Below are 20,741 nucleotides of genomic sequence, written 5' to 3' on the forward strand. Positions count from 1 at the left end.
TCAGGCATGTTTGCAGGTAATGGGGGGGGGGCGTGTCTGTGGCTGCCCATGTTCTTTAAGAGGTGCGATAGGTGGGTGGTGAAGGGAAGGCTGCATGAAGGTGCACGCTGAGTGGACAATTACACACTAATGGGTGTCATTTCAATGCATTTTCTTTGTGTTTTCTTCAGTTTTACTAGAGCTGTCATAAGACACAATGTTGCAGGCTGGAGCGGGAGAAAGGAAGGACCCAGGAATGGGGTTTGAATGGTGGGGGTGACAGTGAGTATGGGGGAGTGGGCAGAAAACTGAGCGGGGCAGAGGGAACATAGGCCCACTACTTTTTTTAAACATTTTTATTTTTTTACACTTCTACCACTGAGGCCCACAAGCACTATAATGCAAGCTAACCTCCAACTGGTCTACAGGGCAGCAGGGCAATGACAAACTGCACAGTGAGGTTGGTATTTCTGGCTGATGTTCTTTAAAATGTAATATTTGCCACAGGTTATAGCAATGTGCCACTTCAAAGGTATGACTTGAACAGACACGAATTGACACACACAGATGTGGGGTATTTTTTCCTTGGTGCTGGGTAGACTAATTGCCCCAGTCCTACCTCGCAGGGACGTCATTTGGGGGTCACCAGGTGTCGCAACTGCGACCCATAAGGTCTCCTTTGCTACCCCTGTGGTCTCCCTTGCTACCCCTGAACATTTTTTAAAACTCGTTTTAAAATATTTTTAAACGGACCTCCGGGACTGTGGCCAGCACCATGTGGATTTGTTTCTGGGGTGGCTGGGTTTCTTGTTCAGGCCTCTTTTTAAAAAAAAAAATTTAAAAAAACAAGGGGTTCCAGAAGTGTAACACTTTGAGCAGTGACCCTAAATAAGAAAGACTAAGAATAACAAATAGTCTTTCTGGAATTCTATACAATAATTGCTAGACTCATTAAAGATTTATTTTAGGCACACTTCAGGGGGTGAGTCACCGATTTAGTCTGTTCTTAAACACCTCAAATTCACAATGCAAACAAAGACTATATGTATTTTGCTTTTCGCAGGATGCAGTTATTGCATTTCTTTTCTGCCACTGTCTCTGTTACGAACATCACAAGACATTAAATCTGGGTGTCCTCGGTCACTTGATAAAATCTTTGTGCCTTAAAGCTTCTGTAAATTCTTTCTACTGGCACGACTCATTTCCTCCTTCTCCCCCAACTTCCAGTGCTACGCTAAAGATACACAACTTTTCTTCAAACTTCCCACTGCCGCCCTTGCACCCTCCTTCATCCCTGACTGCTCCTCTGCCATCCAGGCCTGCCTGGTGCACTGCCAATGACCTCTGCCTCAATGCCAGCAAAACTGAGATTCTCCCTATTGGGTCCCCTGCACCCTACTTCTTCCCTTCTCTCTGGCCTTTCTCCATGGGCTCACCCCTACTCTGAAGCTAGGATTCTCTGAGTCATCCTCAACCCCTCCCTTTCCTTCATCCCTCATATTCAGGACATCATCAAGAAGTCCCACTTTCTGCTCTTCCTTCTCAAAGGAACTCCACCCTTCCTCACCTTCCCCCAGAGTCTCAATGTTATCCGTGCTCTGGTCCTCTCCAGGCTAGACTATTGCAGTAGCCTCTTCCTTCCTCCACCCTGCAACCCCTCCAGCTTACCAAGAATAGGGCAGCAAGACTTATCCTTGGCCTCAAGCCCAGGGACTGCATCTCTCCTGCCCTACAAAGACTTCACTGGCTCCCGGTCTCAGCACGGATTACATTCAAATCCCTCTGTATCATCCACAAGGCTATCCAGGGCCGGGGACCACTCTATCTTCAACGCTTCCTGACCAAATACTCTCCTTCTAGACTCCTCTGATCCTCTGGCACCAAATCCCTGCGTGTGAAGCGCTTTGCCGAACAGAGAGCTAGTGGGAGATCACTTTGCTGGTTGGAGTGTCTTAGTGGGGACATCCTTCTGAGTGACATTACATCCTTGAAAAGACTGGTGTAATCCAGAAGCCCTGTATCACCAGGTGAGTAATTGTACAAGCATGTATGAGAGTGCCCTATAAGCAGTCTAATCAGTTGATGGATGCCCAAACCACAATACGAGGGGATCGCTGGTTGGGGTGTCAACCTTCCGGGTGACATTGCAGACTATGTAAATACCTGTATAATCCTGGTTAGGAATGGTACAAGCATGGATGGGAGACTGCTATAACAAGTCTAATCAGTTGATCGATGCCCAAACCCCAATGGGAGGGGATCGCTGGTTGGGGTGTCTTAGGAGGGGGGGGGGGGGACAACCCTCCGGGTGACATTAGAATATGTAAAGACCTGTATAATCCAGATAAGGAATGGTACAAGCATGGATGGAGGCCGTTATAGCAAGTCTAATCAGTTGATCGATGCCCAAACCCCAATGGGAGGGGATTGCTGGTTGGGGTGTCTTAGAGGGAACACACTTCTGATTAACATGGCTGTGACACGGTTAGGGAATCATGTGGCTGAAATGCTAAATGCTATGCTCCTGAGGATGCCAGAACCTACCATGAAATAACAGCGACACTCCCATCAGGAGTTTTTATCTCACATGTTTAACAGCGGAGCACCTGACTTTATGTTCTCCCCTTGAATGCGACTGTGGCATTTCACTGTTTCTGATGAGGGATATGTGGAGACCACTCGACTGAGATCAAATGTAGTATTGTTTTCATTTGTAAAATATATCACCTTCCTGTAATTGGTGTTTGTGTAAGGTATAATTATCAAAGGTTTGGATAAACCAGAAGGCTTCTGATATAAATGATCAAAAACAATACTAATCTGGAGGGGGTCGGGGGTGGAGCTGGGGACCGTGTTACTCTGCAGTTTTGTTGGGTGGGATGTGCACACCTTTCAGCAACAGTCAAGATGAGGATGGTGTGTTGCTGCAGCAGAGTTTGCACCACGATGCAGGCGGTGCGCACCCTTTTGCCCATGCAGCTGTGCAGCATTGCAGGTCCATCAGTGGAAACCTTTGTAACTCTAAGTTTCATCAACTTTTAATACTGTAATGAAGTCACCCATTGTCCTCTGCCCCCAGCATCCTCCGCGTCCTCATACCCACGCGTGCCCTGCTCCGGAAGTGTTAACGCTGCCTTCTGCTCCCTTGTAGGGTTTCTTTCGGCGGACGATCCAGAAGAACCTTCACCCTTCCTACTCCTGCAAATATGACGGCTGTTGCATTATCGACAAGATCACCCGCAACCAGTGCCAGCTGTGCCGCTTCAAGAAATGCATCGCTGTGGGCATGGCCATGGATTGTAAGTGACTGGGGCACTGCTGCGGGTACACACGGGGGGCACAGTGTGTGCATGTGGCTAGGACCATAGGCATGGTCGTGGAGGGTCCCACTGGGAGCAAGGCCATGGGCTGCACGTCTGGGCACTCATGTGCGCCAGTGGGCTTGTTGCCTTTAATGCAGGTTTGTGATCTCCCCGTGGATATCAGTCTAGAGATATGGTGCACACGCGAGTATAGGCGCGTTATAAATGCCATATCATATCATATATTTACGTGCTTGGGGTGTACATGTGTGCATTGACATTAGCACAAAGTACACGTGTGGCCATCGCTGCTGGCATAAGCCGCACATGTGTATATCCCTGTGTCATGGGCTGTACATGTCAGCATCGCTTGCAGAGCTTCTGTGGGCCTTTTGTGGACTGAATTGCCATTAAATGTTGGTTTTGACCCCTCTTCTAGTTGCTCTTTGTTCAGGGTTTTCTAGTTTCTGTTGGGTCATTCTGACCTTTTCTCATTTCTGATGAGTTTAGACTCATAGGGCCTCATAAGTTTGCCGGTCCGGAAACAAGGGTGCCGGTAACCCTGTGTACATTTCTGCACACACAAGTGTCACTGTAGTCTGTGCAGCTACATTTGAGCCACATCTTGGGTATTTGATGTGCCTTTGGGCATGGTGTGTGCATGTGGGAATGGGATGCGCTTGCTGATATTGCTGAGTGCATAGCATGCACATACATGACATGTTGTGTTCATATCAGCATAGCTTTGATCATTGCTGGGAGTATGGACTGCTGGTGTGGATTCCAATGTGGGCATTTTTGGACACCTGAATACACGTTTTGGGTCGTTTTCTAAATATGAGCGTCACTCTAAGCTTTGAAAATGTAGGTGGGCATCACAGTGCTTCTCTTTGTGGACATTGTTGTGGGTATGGGGTGTGCGTGTGACAATTGCTCTGTGCTTGGTGTGTATATCTGGCCACCAATGTGGCTATAGGGAGTGCATGTGAATGTCTCTGTGGCTTGAAGTGTGCATGTGCACATTGATGTGGTATGGCAGGTGTATTTTGGAACCTCTGTTAGCAGAAACGTACACATGGACATATCTGTGTGCAAAGCTGTAGCTTTGCGTGTGCATGGCAGCATTGTGGTGGGCATTGAGGGTGCTTGATGTCTTTTCTGAGGCCATTGTGGTCAAAAGTAACTTTGGGTATCGCCGTGGGCACTGTTCATGTGGCATTGCCGTGGGCACGGGATGCACCTGTCAGCATCACTGTGGCTATTTCTGCAACTGTGGTCGTCTCTGGTGGGCATGGACCTCAAGGTCAGGGAGTCTAGAGGAGAGACTAGTCTTGCTGGTAAGGTGGAGAATGCTTCCAATGGTGGCACTGGCTACCACAGTCCCTAAACACACTGTACTGCGAGCTGCTGTAGACCTTTACAGTACAGTCAACCAGTGCCCTTGATTGTGAGTCCATCTATAAATATATCCTGATCTACAAGAGTATTGGGGTGCTGCGACCTCCAACAGTGGCCACCAGAACCTCTAATGTCTGGCACTGCATCCCTTAGAGGCGAGTACTCCGTTTTGTGGGGGTGTTGACTTTTCTCAGGAGTTGTGTGGCGGGCATTTGAGCTGCTGGTAGTACGCTAGGTTCAACATCCCCTTCTTGGTCCTGACAATTAATTCTGCCTCCTTGTCTATCCCCTGGTGGATAGTGCTGTTTTTATTGGATTTTGGTTACTATTACTTGGCTTCTATTCTTCTGGTCAATACCCGCTGAGTGTAAGTTACCAGCAGTTGGTTTGGACGTCTATTATGATTCTTCTACTCTGCCTCCCCTCCCCCTCCCTCCCAGCCTACTTCTGCAGGTGTCTGTCCTGATACATTCTGGTTTCGCCGTCACCGTCTTGTGGCCAATGCTGGATTTGACTTTTATGGACTTCATTTATTCATGGCGCAGCACCCTTTCTCATGGTGGCCCTGAATCATGCTGTTCCCATCTTCATCTTGTATCCTGGCTTGCAACATTATGTGTTACTACTGAATTCTGCCATTGTATTCGCTCTCCCCTCTTGCTTCGCCACTCTTTTTGACTGCATACTCTGTTCTCTCCTCCTCTCCCTTTCTCCCTATTCCCCCTTTCCTATGTCCTCCCTTTCTCCCCTTACTTTCTTCTATGCACTTCATCAGAATTGTTCCTGGACCTAGTATGATGGCAACCTCGTCTGTCTCCTCCCCCTTCCCCTTTCTTCTCCCCCACGCACCCTCCAGCACCATCTGAAATGTCGTCAGGCCTAGTACGATAGTCTCTTGTTTTGTTCCTCCCCTCCCTTTCTGCACCTCTCTCCCTCAACGTTTGTTCTCTCCGGTCTACCAGAAATGTCATCAGGCCTAGTACAATAGTCGCCGGTCTGTTTCCATTTCCTTCCCACTCTCCCCCTCCCTTCCTTATCTATGTCTTAGCTCTTGCACTATCTGAAATGTCGTCAGGCCGAGTATGAGAGATAATTTCACATCCTTACTGTTCAACTATCATATCATATTCTCTGGCTGGTGGTGAGACTTTCCTTTATTCCTTTGTGTTTGGTTCAGGATCTCCTTATAGATTTGTGGGTGGGTAATTCCAGCGTTGTGTCTGTCCACTGAACAGGTGCAGGTGGTCCAGTCCTTTCTTGTAGTGGCTGGAGTTTGGTTTACACTATTTTTCAATTTGCTGATATTTGGTGAGGATGCCCCTCTTGGCAGGAGGTGGGGCTGGGTCATCCACTTATTGGCAAGTCTCCTTCCTGTAGATAGTAAATGGTTTCAGCTCTTGTTATATTGTTTCAGACATTTGTATTAGATGGAAGTTAATTCCAGCTTGATTGGTTTGGTCTATTCTCCTGTCTGCACGTGCTTGGTCCACATGCCTCTTGTAAATCACAGTGGGATTTGCAGCTTCTGGTCACTAGGGGTTGGTTCAGATGTTGCCAGATGCTGAATGTTGGTTTAGCACTAGAAGTTTGCTTGGATTATCCTTCCAGTTGCTGGTGGTCACTTAAGGCTGTCTCTTTTATTTGATGCCTATTTGGTATTTTGCTCTGGTTCTTGTTGGTGGGTTGGGACAAGTCTTATTTTGCAGCTGGCTTGGCCAGGCTCTTGTTTCTGGCATTATCTGCTTGCAGTCCCTGATGTTTAGTTCATGCTCTACTATTGGTGGATGGTTGTTAGATTGGTCCCTTTCTTGTTTCTGAAAGTTGGTTCAGAATTTTGTTTCAGTCGCTGCTAGTTGGTTCAAACTCTTCTTTCTGCCATGAGTTGTTGGTTTGGACTCCTCTTCTAGTTGCTCTTTGTTCAGGTTTTTCTAGTTTCTGTTGGGTCATTCTGACTTTTTCTCGTCTCTGATGAGTTTGGTTCAAACTAACTCTTCTTTCTGCCATGAGTTGTTGGTTTGGACTCCTTTTCTAGTTGCTATATGTTCAGGTTTTTCTAGTTTCTGTTGGGTCATTCTGACTTTTTCTCGTCTCTGATGAGTTTAGACTCATAGGGCCTCATTACGACCCAAGTGGAAAACCATGGTGCTAATAGCACCATGGTCCATGCCGGTAACTTACCGACTCCGCCATGGAGAAAGGGGGAATTACCACCCCATTACAAGGTTGGCGGGGCGGTAATTCCCCCTTCCTCCATGGTCCTTCCCCATTCCCATTTTTACCCCATAGGGCTCAATGGGAATGGGGAAGGCGGTAATTAGGGTACCGCAAATTGCGGTACCTTACTTAGCACCAAGGTCCCTTTGCGGGTCCCTACTTTAACGGCTGGTGTAGACCAGCCATTAAGGTCGGGTCCCGCAAAGGGACCTCGTAATCGGGCGCTAATGGGTTACCGGCACCGCAGCCTTTTACGGCGCCGTTAACCCATTAGCGCCAGGGTCGTAATGAGGCCCATAGACTTCGCCTGGTCTTCTTTTAGTTACTAGTGGTTGGTTTGAACTCTTCTTTTAGTCACTGGAGGTCGATTTGAATATTCTATATTCCCCTAACTTTCCTTCAGCCTTTTTCCAAATAGCTGATGGTTGGTTCAGACTTTGCTGTTTGGCTGTCATATGGTTGGAACGTGTTTTGATTTTGATAATACCTTGTTTGAACTATAATTGTACTTAATGCTGGTTGGTCCCTACTCTTCTGGCGGCGAGAGGTTCATGTGGACTCCTTTTTCTGTTCTTTGGGGGTTGATTTGGACTTTTTGTCTAATCACTGGCGGTTGGTTGGTTGGTTAAGACTCGTATGTTCTGTGATGGTTAACTTGCATTCTTCTTGTAACTGGTTTGGACTGACAGTTAATTTACCTTCCTGTTGCATGCAATTGATTGGGCCTCTTCTGTTTTTTAATAGTTATTTCACCTTCTTATTGCATTTCCTACAGTTTGAGTTGGGCTCTTTTTGCTTCGGAGTTGGTCCGTACTTGTTCTCTTGGCCTGTTCGTTAGGACGCATCCGATTGCTGATGGTTCATCTGGACTCTACTTCTAGGCGTTGGTGGTTGGTTTGTACTCTTCTATTCCCAGGTTGTTTGTTCGCATTCTTTGTCTTATCATTGGTCGTTACTTTGGGAACATTTCTGTATTCCTCCCTAGGTTGGTTTAAGCTCCTTCTGTCAGCTGGTTCATGGTTCACACTCTTCTTTGATTTACTCTGTCTGAACTCGTCTTCTCGTCTCTGGTGCTTTATTCAGACTCTTGGTCTAATAGTTTGCAATTGGTTTTTACTGCATTATCCCAAAGGCATGCCAGATAAACTGTAAAGATGCTTTCCCCACTTACCTGGGAGAGAAATTCTCTATTTTCAGCAGACACAATATCACCAGGACCCAATGCATGGCCAAACAAACCTCAAAATGTAAGGGGGGAGAGAGCAGGAACCAGCATCCAGGCTTTCTTCAACCAAGCCCCTCCTCCCCTTCAACATCTGGCCTGATCTCACACACCTGCAGGCAGAAAAGTGCCCAAGGTTAATCTCCCTGAGAAGCATCCTCCACAGCGAACACATTCCCCATTCCACCTCTAGCTCAATGAACCACCATCCACACCATCTACCACTACTCTGTAATCACCACTCCACATGGCCATTAAAACTGTCCCATTGCTCCTGCTCTGATATATTCTCCATCCTACTTGTACAATCTTCCCTGGCCTCCTGAAGGTAGGTTCGGACTCGTGCAATACCTGAAATAGGATAGTAGGGTTTTTCGTGAATCTGGGAAAATTCAGCGTAAAATCTGGCATTGCTGGTGGCTGGTTTAGACCTTTTTCCCATTGCTGGTGGTTGATTCTGGTGCTTCTTGTAGTCGCTGGTGACCAGATTAAACTTGTGTTCTTATCACTGGTTGCTGTTGATTCAGATGCTTCTTGTGGTCACTAGTAGCTGTTTTGACTCGCCTTCCGATCGCTAGTGGTTGATTCAGATGCCTCCGGTAGTCATTGGTGTGTGGTTTAGACTCACCTTCCTGTCGCCGGTGGGTGAGTTAGATGCCTCTTGTGGTTGCTGGTGGCTGGCTTATTCTTGTTTTCCCTCTCTGGTTGTTAATGCAGATGCATTGTGTAGTCTCTGGTGACTGGTTTAGACTACCCTTTATAACTGGTGGTTGATTCAGATGCTCTTGTGGCCACTGTTGGCTGGTTTAGACGTGTGTTCTTATCACTGGTTGCTGATGATTCAGAGGTCTCTTGTTGTCACTGTTGACTGGTTTAGACGTGTGTTCTTATCACTGGTTGCTGATGATTCAGAAGTCTTTTGTTGTCACTATTGACTGGTTTAGACGTGTGTTCTTATCACTGGTTGCTAATGATTCAGAAGTATCTTGTGCTCACTATTGGCTAGCTTAGACTTGTGCTCTTATCACTGGTTGCTAATGATTCAGAAGTCTCTTGTTGTCACTATTTACTGGTTTAGATGTGTGTTCTTATCATTGGATGCTAATGATTCAGATGTCTCTTGTGCTCACTATTGGCTAGCTTAGACTTGTGCTCTTATCACTGGTTGCTAATGATTCAGAAGTCTCTTGTTGTCACTATTGACTGGTTTAGATGTGTGTTCTTATCATTGGATGCTAATGATTCAGATGTCTCTTGTGCTCACTATTGGCTAGCTTAGAATTGTGCTCTTATCACTTGTTGCTAATGATTCAGAAGTCTCTTGTCACTATTGACTGGTTTAGACATGTGTTCTTATCACTGGTTGCTAATGATTCAGATGTCTCTTGTTGTCACTATTGACTAGTTTAGATGTGTGTTCTTATTGCTGGTTGTTAATTCAGATGTCCTTTGTGGTCACTATTGGCTGGCTGACACTTGTGTTCTTATCACTGGTTGCTGACGATTCAGAAGTCTCTTGTTGTCACTATTGACTGGTTTAGACGTGTGTTCTTATCACTGGATGCTAATGATTCAGATGTCTCTTGTGCTCACTATTGGCTAGCTTAGACGTGTGTTCTTATCACTGGATGCTAATGATTCAGATGTCTCTTGTGCTCACAATTGGCTAGCTTAGACTTGTGCTCTTATCACTGGTTGCTAATGATTCATAAGTCTCTTGTTGTCACTATTGACTGATTTAGACGTGTGTTCTTATCACTGGATGCTAATGATTCAGATGTCTCTTGTGCTCACTATTGGCTAGCTTAGACGTGTGTTCTTATCACTGGATGCTAATGATTCAGATGTGTCTTGTGCTCACTATTGGCTAGCTTAGACTTGTGTTCTTATCATTGGTTGCTAATGATTCAGATTTCTCTTGTTGTCTCTATTGACTAGTTTAGACGTGTGTTCTTATCACTGGATGCTAGTGATTCAGATGTCTCTTGTTGTCACTATTGACTGGTTTAGACGTGTGTTCTTATCACTGGATGCTAATGATTCAGATGTCTCTTGTGCTCACTATTGGCTAGCTTAGACGTGTGTTCTTATCACTGGATGCTAATGATTCAGATGTCTCTTGTGCTCTTATTACTGGTTGCTAATGATTCAGAAGTCTCTTGTTGTCACTATTGACTGGTTTAGACGTGTGTTCTTATCACTGGATGCTAATGATTCAGATGTCTCTTGTGCTCACTATTGGCTAGCTTAGACGTGTGTTCTTATCACTGGATGCTAATGATTCAGATGTGTCTTGTGCTCACTATTGGCTAGCTTAGACTTGTGTTCTTATCATTGGTTGCTAATGATTCAGATTTCTCTTGTTGTCACTATTGACTAGTTTAGACGTGTGTTCTTATCACTGGATGCTAATGATTCAGATGTCTCTTGTGGTCACTATTGGCTAGCTTAGACTTGTTTTCTTATCACGGGTTGCTGATGATTCAGATGTTTCTTGTGGTCACAGGTGGCTATGGCACGGCCATCACCTTTGGAACCAGACCCCTGGGGTGGACCAGTGGGGGAGGTTCACCTGAGCAGGGGGTCCCTGGGGACAGTCTGAGGAATGCCCTCAGGAGAGATGCAGTATTTCCCCCTTTTCGACAAACCCCTAACCAACACTTTTCCCACCTTCATAGGTTGTTGTAAGTCCTGCCTCGTTGCTCCCTTCCTAATTCGAACAGTTGCCTGCATCAAAGGGAGGCGAAAGAGAACAAACACAATACCCTATAGTTCACAACAACATCGTCCCCTTCCTCTGACAAAAATTTGCATCGTTATCCTTCTTTTGTAAAACACTACAACTCCCACAATTCCTCCACAGTGCAGTTTCCAGAAACCGCAGGGACAGGTAAGAAGAACTCCCCTTGGAGCCTGTGAAGAGATAGCAACTGTAAAATAAAGTAACAGAGTGGTCCGGCAGGAAACAAAAGTGCACCCATTAGAAAGACTCTGTGCACTTTGTTTAGGCTCAAGCCCGAATGAGGGAAGCCTAAAGGAATTGAGCTGTGATAACCTTTTGGGAACCAAACGGGTCTGAGCCCGAACGAGGGAGACCCAGAAATTGTGTTTGAAAGGGGTTCGAGTGTAAAGACCGGAGGGGGGGGGTCTGCACTTCCGCTCTCTATATGGTAGAGGGGAGGCACAGAGACCCCTGCCCCCTGCCAAGATTCTCTATTACGGAAGCAATGGACGAGCAATCAAGGCCTAGCTTCTTGGGAGGTGATGCAAGCTGGTTCCTAAGTACAGTGTAGTACCCAAGCACCCACAAAGGAATGTCCACACACTGTATCAGTTAAAACACAGTCTTTATATAATTAATATTCAAAGTCATATACACGATCACGATAACTCACTTTGTGCTCCGAAAATCAACAATGGTAAATATGTACAGTTCTAAAGTGGTACCACTAACGTTACTCGATCTTATTAAAGGTCATACCTTCAGAATGACACACAGATCAAAATAAAGAGGAAACCAGCAGTAGAGAGAGGAAGGAAAGCAGGATGGTTGAGCAATAGGCAGAGTACTGGTAACTACTGTTAAACACAGCTCTGGGTGGAGATCCCCCCCACCTGGGCAACCTGTAGAAGAAAGATACAAGCCCAGTCCATATATTGTTCACCCTCAGACTTCCCAATAGTTCTGCAACCCCAAAGTGCCTTGGTGTTGTAGTGTTCCGCGTCAGGGAAATCGACAACCCTTCTTGAGTGTCGTCCCGTTCAGGCAGGAGTCACGGGTCGTCGAACGTCCGACGGAGAACAAGTCGAGCTACGACGGTGAAGTGGCTGCGTCGTTCCTAGCAGTGCTCGTTGACCGGGAAGCGTAAACGTCCTGCCAGGAAGAGGCGTGCGGGGCACCTCGGTGTCGATAGTTCTGGACCGCAAAGAGTTGAAGAACTGTGGCCCAGCAAGGGTGTCGAGTCGTCGGCGTCTCTGTGGTCTTTGGGTGGCGGGAAACCCACCGGTGGATGCTCCTCGGCGCATCGACAGTCAGGCCTTCTCCAGCAGGATACAGTGGTGACGATGCAGACGAGAGCGTCCTTGGATCAACGACGTTCTTAGGCAACAGGAGCACGGCGACGGCGGTCGGCGACGGCGGTCGGCGACGGCGGTCGGCGACAGTGGCGGACAACAGTCCGGGTGCTTCTCCTTGAAGTTCCGCAGCAGTCCCCGTATCGGCTCGGCAGTCTGTCGAAGGTCTGTCTACCAGGGAGCTTAGGCAAAGATCAGCTGTGCACGATGGTCCCTCGTAGCTCAGGAAGAGGTCGCCTTACCAGGTCCTCTCTGGGTCAGTTCTTGAAGCACAGCAGCTTTCAGAATGCGAAGGAGAGCAACAGCAATTCTTCTCGTCCAGCAGGGCTCAAGGTTAAGCTTCACTCGAGTTACTCGTCGTAGTGGACGTCAGCTTCTGAACATGGTTCCTAGCAGTGAGAAGTCCCCAGATATACTGTTGATCTCCCATTAATTCTGCTGGGTCGCACTCAAGCATCCAATCACGACTATGGGCATTCATGCAGGCAGGCAGCCAATCAGGCACACAAGGTATTCAGGCCATTCACTTCTCTCCAGACACTCACAACAAGTTATGTGTATTGGGACAAGTACCGAGCCATTCAACATTCCAAGCTGCATTCATACCATTTTAGAGCAGGGCTGTCTCAACCATTGTGTCAAACACCAGATACTAGACAGTCACAACATAGAATGTATATTCTTCACACACTCCATTCACCCAGTTCCCACCCACAGGCATACCCACAACATACGGTCATTGAGCAGGCTCCAGCCAGTCTGGTCGGCACTTCCCCACACTACCATATACGGAACTTTCACCCAACAGCCAGTCAGGGGAAGGGACAGAGGCAGGGCTTCCCGGGACTTTGGGAAGATCAGGGTAACAGGTGATGGAAGGCAAGAGGCCATGGGGGCCATTTTGTCTCCATCGGGAATCTACCGATTCCAATGACAGGGCCTCGGCATCCCAAAATGGAGGATGCTCAGGGCACCAGTCATTTCAGCACGGAGCTGCCACCAGCCCATACCCGGCTCTGTGGGTCACGCACAGGTGCCCAAAAACATACACTAGGGGCACAGGGTTGTACCCCTACCCATGGGTGCCATAAGGGTATCCCACGGGTCCGTTCACCAAACCAAAAGGAGAGAGAGCTGCACCGCCAGGAGTCCCGCATGAACTCCTGCGCAGAAAACACAACAGAACACACGATAAAGAGCAGTAATGGACAAGGATATGGAGGCCCTGTCCCTCCGATGCATTTCCAGCATCATACCGAGCCCAACTGAGGGGAACCAAGGAAAGAAACGTTGGGTGAACCTAAGTTGAACAGTAAATCAAAAGGAATATTTGTTGAATATTTGTTGAACCGTAAAAGGGGCCGAGAGAACTTGGATGAGAGAAAGCTGATGAGTGAATATTGATTGACAATTTGTTGAACTATGTAAAGGCCCAAGAGTGACCTGCAGAATCGTGTTCATCAGCCCCAGTGTGGTCTCAAGCCCAAGTGTGCCACCTTGCCCCATGCTGAAAACACGGGGAAGGGAGTCACCTTTGCTCAACTCTGCTATCCCAATATCTTGTTTTTTCACACTGATTTTTCCTTTGAAGTACATTAGCCTTGTGTCACATTATTTGTAATAGAGTGAGGGCAGGAAATAGGTTTATTAGTGTAATTCTTATTCTTTTGGACTAACAACGGACTAGGGCTGTTATCTTTTTATTTAGTTGGTAGAGTGTGCTCCCATCTTTTAGTGTTGGGCACAACAGGAGTTCTTCCAACCCCCTTTTGAAGTAAATAAAACTGGTGATTTGTATCTTTTGTGTCCTCGGCCTCCTTGTGATACCATGCCTGCCTCACACCTATCACTGGTAGTTGATTTTAGTGCTCTTGTGTTTGCTGGTGACCGGCTTAGACTTGTATTCTTATTACTGGTTGTTGATGATTCAGAGGCTTCCTGTGGTCACTGGTAACTTATTTAGACATATCTTATATCTCGGTTGTAGGTCAAATGGCTGAATCTAAATGGTCGACAGGACAAATGGTCGACACCAAAATGTTGATCGGTCAAATGATCGAATTATTATTTTATTTTTTTTTCACATTTTTTTTTGGGGGGGGTCCCCCCAACCCCCTTTTTTTGCTAAAAAAAAACCTTTTTTCCCTAAACGAAAACCTAAAAAAATATATATAACTAAAAAAAAAATTCAATCATTTGTCCTGTCGACCAAATTGTGTCGACCATTTGTCTGTCGACCATTTGTCTGTCGACCATTTGACTAGACACCTTATATCTCTGGTTGTTGATTCAGATGCTTCTTGTGGTCACTGGTGACTGGTTTAGACTTGTCCTTCTATCTCTGGTTGTTGATGATTCTGATGCTTCTTGTGGTCACTGGTGACTGGTTTAGACTTGTCTTATATCTCTGGTTGTTGTTTCAGATGCTTCTTGTGGTCACTGGTGACTGGTTTAGACTTGTCTTTCTATCTCTGGTTGTTGATGATTCAGAGGCTTGGTGACTGTTTTAAATGGCCCTCTGTTGGTTGATACAGATGCTCTTCTGGTTGCTGATGGTTGATTGGGGATCCTGCCCCGGGTAGCAGTTCGATTAGACTATTTCTTTTGTTGATTGTAGTTTACTTGCACTTTCCATCCATCTACTGGTGAGTATATGCTCTACTTAAACATGTTGGTAATAGCTTAAACCTTTCGTTTCATGAGAAGGTGGTTCAGATATCTGTAGTGCTAGCAGCTGGCTTATTAATGTGGTCATCGGTGCAGGCCTATTGTCCCTGGTGGTCGGGCCTGCCTCCTGTCACTAATCATAAATAAGAAAATCTCTTCTATGTTTTGGGCTCTTCTTTTCACTGGAAGTTGACTTGAAATGTCTTATTGTCGGCGGAATGGTTTGGACCCTTGTTATTTCTGCAGGTTGGTGTACATGCTTCGAATCGCGGACATTTGGTCCGAGCTCTTTGTCAAATCTCTAGTTCTCGTTTTAGGCCCTTCTCGTCATTGTTTCGAGGAGCAGGCTTTTCTGTTGCTCACGGTTGGTTCAGACTCTTCTTGAATTTTGATGCTCGTCATTGGCATTTGTTTGCATACTTAAGTCCCTAATGGTTGGTTGTGACCTTCTTATCACCAGTAGTTGGTTTGAATGATTTGCGTTATTATTATTGCTGGTTTCTCTAGAGTCTAGACCTTTTTACATCTCTGATGGTTGGTTACGGCTCTTCTTGTTGCTGGTGGTTTTCTGTAACTCCTCTGATGTTCTGGCAGTTTGGATCCCTGGTGGTGGGTTTGGATTCCTCTTTAAGCATCTGGTGCTTGGTTTGGACTCTTCCTTGAGTCTCTGATGGTTGGATTGGCCTCTTCTCCCAGCCTTTGGTAGTTGTTTATACCATTTTCCTATTCATCGGCAGTAACTTCCGATTCTTTTTCTCGACAACCTACCATACTAGCATGTATTTGCTCCTAGACGTTACGCTGGGCCTTCACGTTCAGTAGTTTTGGCTCGATTGTGGGCAATATGGCACGTTCTCCACCAAGCCGTCCCTGACTGTGTCACTTGGATATCGTACAAGTCAGGGAGCGGAAGGTGACTGAGGAAGCAACATCTCGTGTCTTGCTCCTCTTGGAATGCAATGGACCAATCCAGGGAAATTAGTTCAGGACGGATCTCTTTTTTCAACAGAAATTGCTTTGTTGAAAAAAAGAAGCCACATCCATGAATTCCGAGAATCTTACGACTAGCATGGACGGGATATGTTCGTATCAGGCACGAGAGGAGCGTGTTCTTTTGCAGACGTTTCCTAAAAGTCTTGAAGTTGCTCGATTCATTTGGCTGACTCCCATTGGCAGCTTCCGGGGTTAGTCTGCCAATGATGAGGCTTGGCACTAGTTCTTCCATCTTGCCGCATGCCCTCTGCCAGCTGTCTGCTGGCCAATGATGAGGCTAGGCAGCACGTCCTTTAGGCCTCCCATTGCCCACTCCCAGTGGTCAGGCAGTTGTGAGGCTTGGCATGAGTCCTCTGAAATACAGTATTTTGTATCGAGGCATCTCATGCCAGGGAGACGCATTGTTGGCATCGGGCATTCAGGGCATTATTCACGTTTTTATCTTCTGTCAATATTACTTTATTGGCGTGAGAAGTGGAGCTAGCATTGCCAATGTCAATAATTGTGGTATTCTATGACGTTCCAGCAGTGCGAAACAACCCAACAGGTGCCGGCTCAGGGAATAAACCCAGAGTCTATATAGAGGTGTGCCAACAGGTGCCCGCTGAGCGTGGTCCATCTTAACAGTTTCAGACATCAAATGTTCATGAGTGAGAGGGTGAGAGCAGGCAGGATATATCGTAGGTAGAAGGTGTAGCATCATGCTGGCACTGGTGCAGCACCGCCGGGTGAAGTCTATCGACCTAGTTATGCAATGTTATGTTGAATGTTTGTGTAGCGCATAGCACTGCTACGAGGCCATCTCAAAGCGCTCATGTGGTATAGAAATAAGGGATGAGTGGATGGTGTTATGAGTTGTAATGTCATTCACGTGCTTGGGGAGCAGTCTCTGGGAGTAGGGGAAACAATAATATCACACTTTATTGTTATAATATTATGTTTTATTTACTGCTTCATCCGGGATTCTTTCCACCTCTAAGTGCTATAAGGATAGGCGTTTCTATAACCCAACTTCATGGTACTCAATTTATATACCTTGGAAGGATTCGGCCATGCAGGTTTCGAACCTGTGACTGGGCTGTTCCCTGATTTGTGAAGCTGTCACTTAACTCGCTGAGCTAGGTTATCCACTCATCCCCTGGGCTGGGAGGATAGCTCAGGGGCAACCCATTTGTCTTCTAAGCAAAACAATGCAAAGCAACACAGGTTTGAATCCCGGTCCCACGCTTGGAGACTGGTCTCTGGTATTAAGCAAGTTATAAAAGAGGAATTAATCCTCCCAGTGGAACTATCTCAGGGGTATTTATCACCAAGACTCTGGAGAGGGGCTTGAACCCAGAAAGGTATCCCGGATTCTGCATTTGGCCTGCGACTTGTTGCGCCCTCACAGTGGCTCACCTTGCAGAAAAACCTACACAACTCGTGCTACTGCTGTTGAAAGTACAAGGGGCAGGGCCTGCTGTGGGTTTTTTTGCTTGATTTATTTTCAAGTCTTCTTGAGAGAAGAAATGTTCCGTGGGCGATGCAGGCCTACAGAATAAAAATGTATCAAATTAAAAAACAATTAGCGCAAAGACAAATACAAGCCAATGTCTAGGCCCCCTCAAGACAAAATCATCAACTAAAATAAAACATGAACGGCTATGTGGTGTTCAGGTGATGGAGTCTGTGGAGCACATTTTGATACTGTGAGAGCCTAAACTCGAACAGATGTAAATATGGTAAATCATACAAGAATACCATTGATGAGGCTGATATATGTAATATGTGGGAATTGTGGATGGAAGCCTAAAGGGTGTCGGTGCACACCTGTTTATATACACACGAAGGATACATTCAAAAAGAAGTTGTTCATAAGGCTAGAGGTGCAGGGGAGGAACCATGATCCTGGCACAGAATCATAACACAATACTAGAAGACAAAAAGGTCCATGGGTAGGACCCTCCCGTCCCCTGCACACTATGCAATGCTTATGAAGCTTATTGATTAGGATCAGATCTTGATTGTACAGTAAGTACTAACAGCAATACATCCACAATTTGTACAGAAATGTGTAAACAAACAATGAACAAAGTTTAATGACAACGATGTTCCCAAAATAATGAGTAGTCTGAAGAAAGCGGACGTGTTTCGGGTATGCACCCCCTTCTTCAAGAGCGGTTCGGACTGAAAAAAAATAGCAGACAGAAACCATATCCATCAAGTAAATCTCCTAAATGGAGTTCTCATACAATTGTCTTCAAGGTAAAAAGGAAAACCTACTTAGTAAAGAGGTGTTACCAATGTGGCGCATTTATCAAATTCAGAGTTAAACCTACACCACTAAACGCCAGCTGGATGTGTCCGTGCCATTAAGTAAAGAAATCGTAAAATGGAGACTCTCGTAGTCTGAGTCTGTCGCCCTGCTCTTACTCGCCAAAAGCATGCACATGCTCGAGGTGCATGCACACCATAGCCCAAAGCGAAATCAATAATGCTTACCTTAGTATTATAAGCGCGTATAAAAGATGCAGAGAAAATATAACCTAGGAACTAGTCCTGTGAAAGATATAAAGATTAAATAAACCAAAACAAACTATGGGTCATTAGACTCTCCAGTGTCACCTACTCTGGTCAGACTGGGTAGTCGCCAGAGGCATCAGGGTACCCACCTTGGGAAATTCCCAATGGTCCACACTAAGAGTTAGGGAGCCAGTCCTGCCAGATCATTGCAGTGAAAATTCAGCTAAGTAATGAACAACGTCCTTCAAATCAAATGAGCACTCCTGCAAAGGAAATGGTGAAAAACGCCATATTAGCAACGAATTGTGGATGGAAGGAAACTATATCAATATTATGTATTTTATGGTGACGTTTTATATCAAATGTATAGAAATTCTAGATTAATTATTTTAGAATACATGAATTTAATGTTTTTAAGGTGTCTATCTTTTCTCTTGATGTTTCTATTTTATCCATGTATTTTGAATTGCTATGTTGTTTTTATATTTAATTTTTAAAATTTTTAATTTAAAATAATTTATATTATGTATTTGATGATGTTTGTTCTGTATTATTCTCCAATTTGGAAAATGTTTATCTGTTGTGTTGTATATACAAGGCTAGTTTGGCTATGCATATATTAAATGCATAAATCCAGTTGCTGCAGCACTGTGCACCACTGAGATGCCAGCTGGACTTTATACGATGTGTGATCCTAGATTCTTCCAGCCGCAACATGGCTTGGATCCACCACAGATTTTTGATGACCGTACCTGCTAATTTGCTGTCACCAAGTAAATTGATAAATAAAAACAGATGAGCTATTTCCAACGTGTGGTGATACAATAGAACCCTGGAGAAGCGATGGAACCTTGGGGAAGCTGTGGAACTTGCAATAATAAAATGGAACCTTGAGAAGCCACAGAACCTTGGGAAACCATAGTAATACAATGGGACCCTGGAGATTCAATGGAACTTTGGGGAAGCTGTGGAGCCTGGGGTGATAAAATGGAACCCTAGAGAATCACTGGAACCCGCAGAAGCAATGGAACCACGGGGAAGCTGTGGAATCTGGGGTGATGCAGTGGAACTTTGGAGAAGCAATGAATCCTTGGGGAAGCTGTGGAACCTGGGGTGATGCAATGGAACCCTGGAGAAGCCATGGAACCCTGGGGGAAGCTCTGGAATCTTGGGGTAATATAATGGAACCCTGGAGAAGCCATGGAACCCTGGGGGAAGCTGTGAAATATTGGGGTAATACACTGGAAGCGTGGGGAAGCTGTGGAGCCTGGGGTGATAAAATGGAAGCTTAAAGAATCACTGGAATCCTGAAAAAGCAATGGAACCGTGGGGAAGCTGTGGAACATTAGAGAAGCAAAGGAACCTTGGGGAAGATGTGGAACCTGGGGTGATGCAGTGGGATCCTGATGAAGCAATTGAACCTTGGAGAAGCTGTGGCACCTCGGGTGATACAATGGAACATTATAGAAGCAATGGAACCTTGGGGATGCTGTAGGGCCGAGGAATAAACTGGACTCTTGTTGGAGTGATAACCCCTTGGGGAAGCTGTGGAACATGGGGTGATGCATTGGAGCCCTAGAGAAGCAATGGAACCTTGGGTGATGCAGTGGAACCCTGGAGAAGCTGTGGAACCTGGGCTGATGCAGTGGAAGCCTGGAGAAGCAATGGAATCCTGGGCAAGCTGTGGAACCTGGGGTGATGCAGTGGAACCTTGGGGAAGCTGTGGAACCTGGGGTGATGCAGTGGAACCCTGGAGAAGCAATGGAACCTTGCCGAAGCTGTTTAACCCTCGAGAAGCAATGGAACCTTGAGGAAGCTGTGTAACATGGGGTGATGAGGTGGAACCCTGGAGAAGCAATGGAACCTTGGGGAAGCTCTGGAACCTGGGGTGATGCAGTGGAACCCCGGAGAAGCAATGGAACCCTGGGGAAGCTGTGGAACTGTAGGATATTTTGTGTAGATCTGGGGTCTGGCAGTATTTTCTTACAAAAATAAAATTGGTAATTCGGTGATGACTACCCCTTGCATTTAGATTGGGTTTGGCCTTATTTCCTTTCAGTGACCATACCTTATTACATTACATGGGATAATGTATTAGTATACACTATTGTCGGTAGTTTAGTGGTGAGCATGATTTTTCTGTTTTATTTGTGGCCCCAACATACACAAAACCCTCCTTATTCTTATAATGTCCTTGTGATCTATAGAGGCCTTGGACCTACATTCAGAAACACCACAATTTCACATAGAGCATTCTCAATAACCTGTGGTATTATCACTGATTTATATACAACAGTGAACTATGCTTCCATATGCCTCCTTGCTGGTTCATGGACCCCCAGCAATGTCTATTGTATTAGATTTCATCCAGACACCATGGACTGGATGAA

At 45.9% G+C, this 20,741-nt stretch overlaps 1 protein-coding gene across 2 annotated transcripts in view; it reads left to right on the forward strand.

Annotated features, from left to right (window-relative positions):
* The window catches only part of THRA (thyroid hormone receptor alpha), a 946,869-nt gene that overhangs the window by 855,751 nt on the left and 70,377 nt on the right, over positions 1–20,741 (forward strand). For both annotated transcript variants that reach the window (XM_069634782.1, XM_069634783.1), the window contains exon 6: positions 3,131–3,278. In XM_069634782.1, the coding sequence (XP_069490883.1) occupies positions 3,131–3,278 (148 nt within the window). The remainder of the gene's footprint in view (positions 1–3,130; positions 3,279–20,741) is intronic.

This window comes from Ambystoma mexicanum, chromosome 13 (genome assembly GCF_040938575.1).
Source record: "Ambystoma mexicanum isolate Mex_15411 chromosome 13, UKY_AmexF1_1, whole genome shotgun sequence".
Lineage (NCBI taxonomy): Eukaryota > Metazoa > Chordata > Amphibia > Caudata > Ambystomatidae > Ambystoma > Ambystoma mexicanum.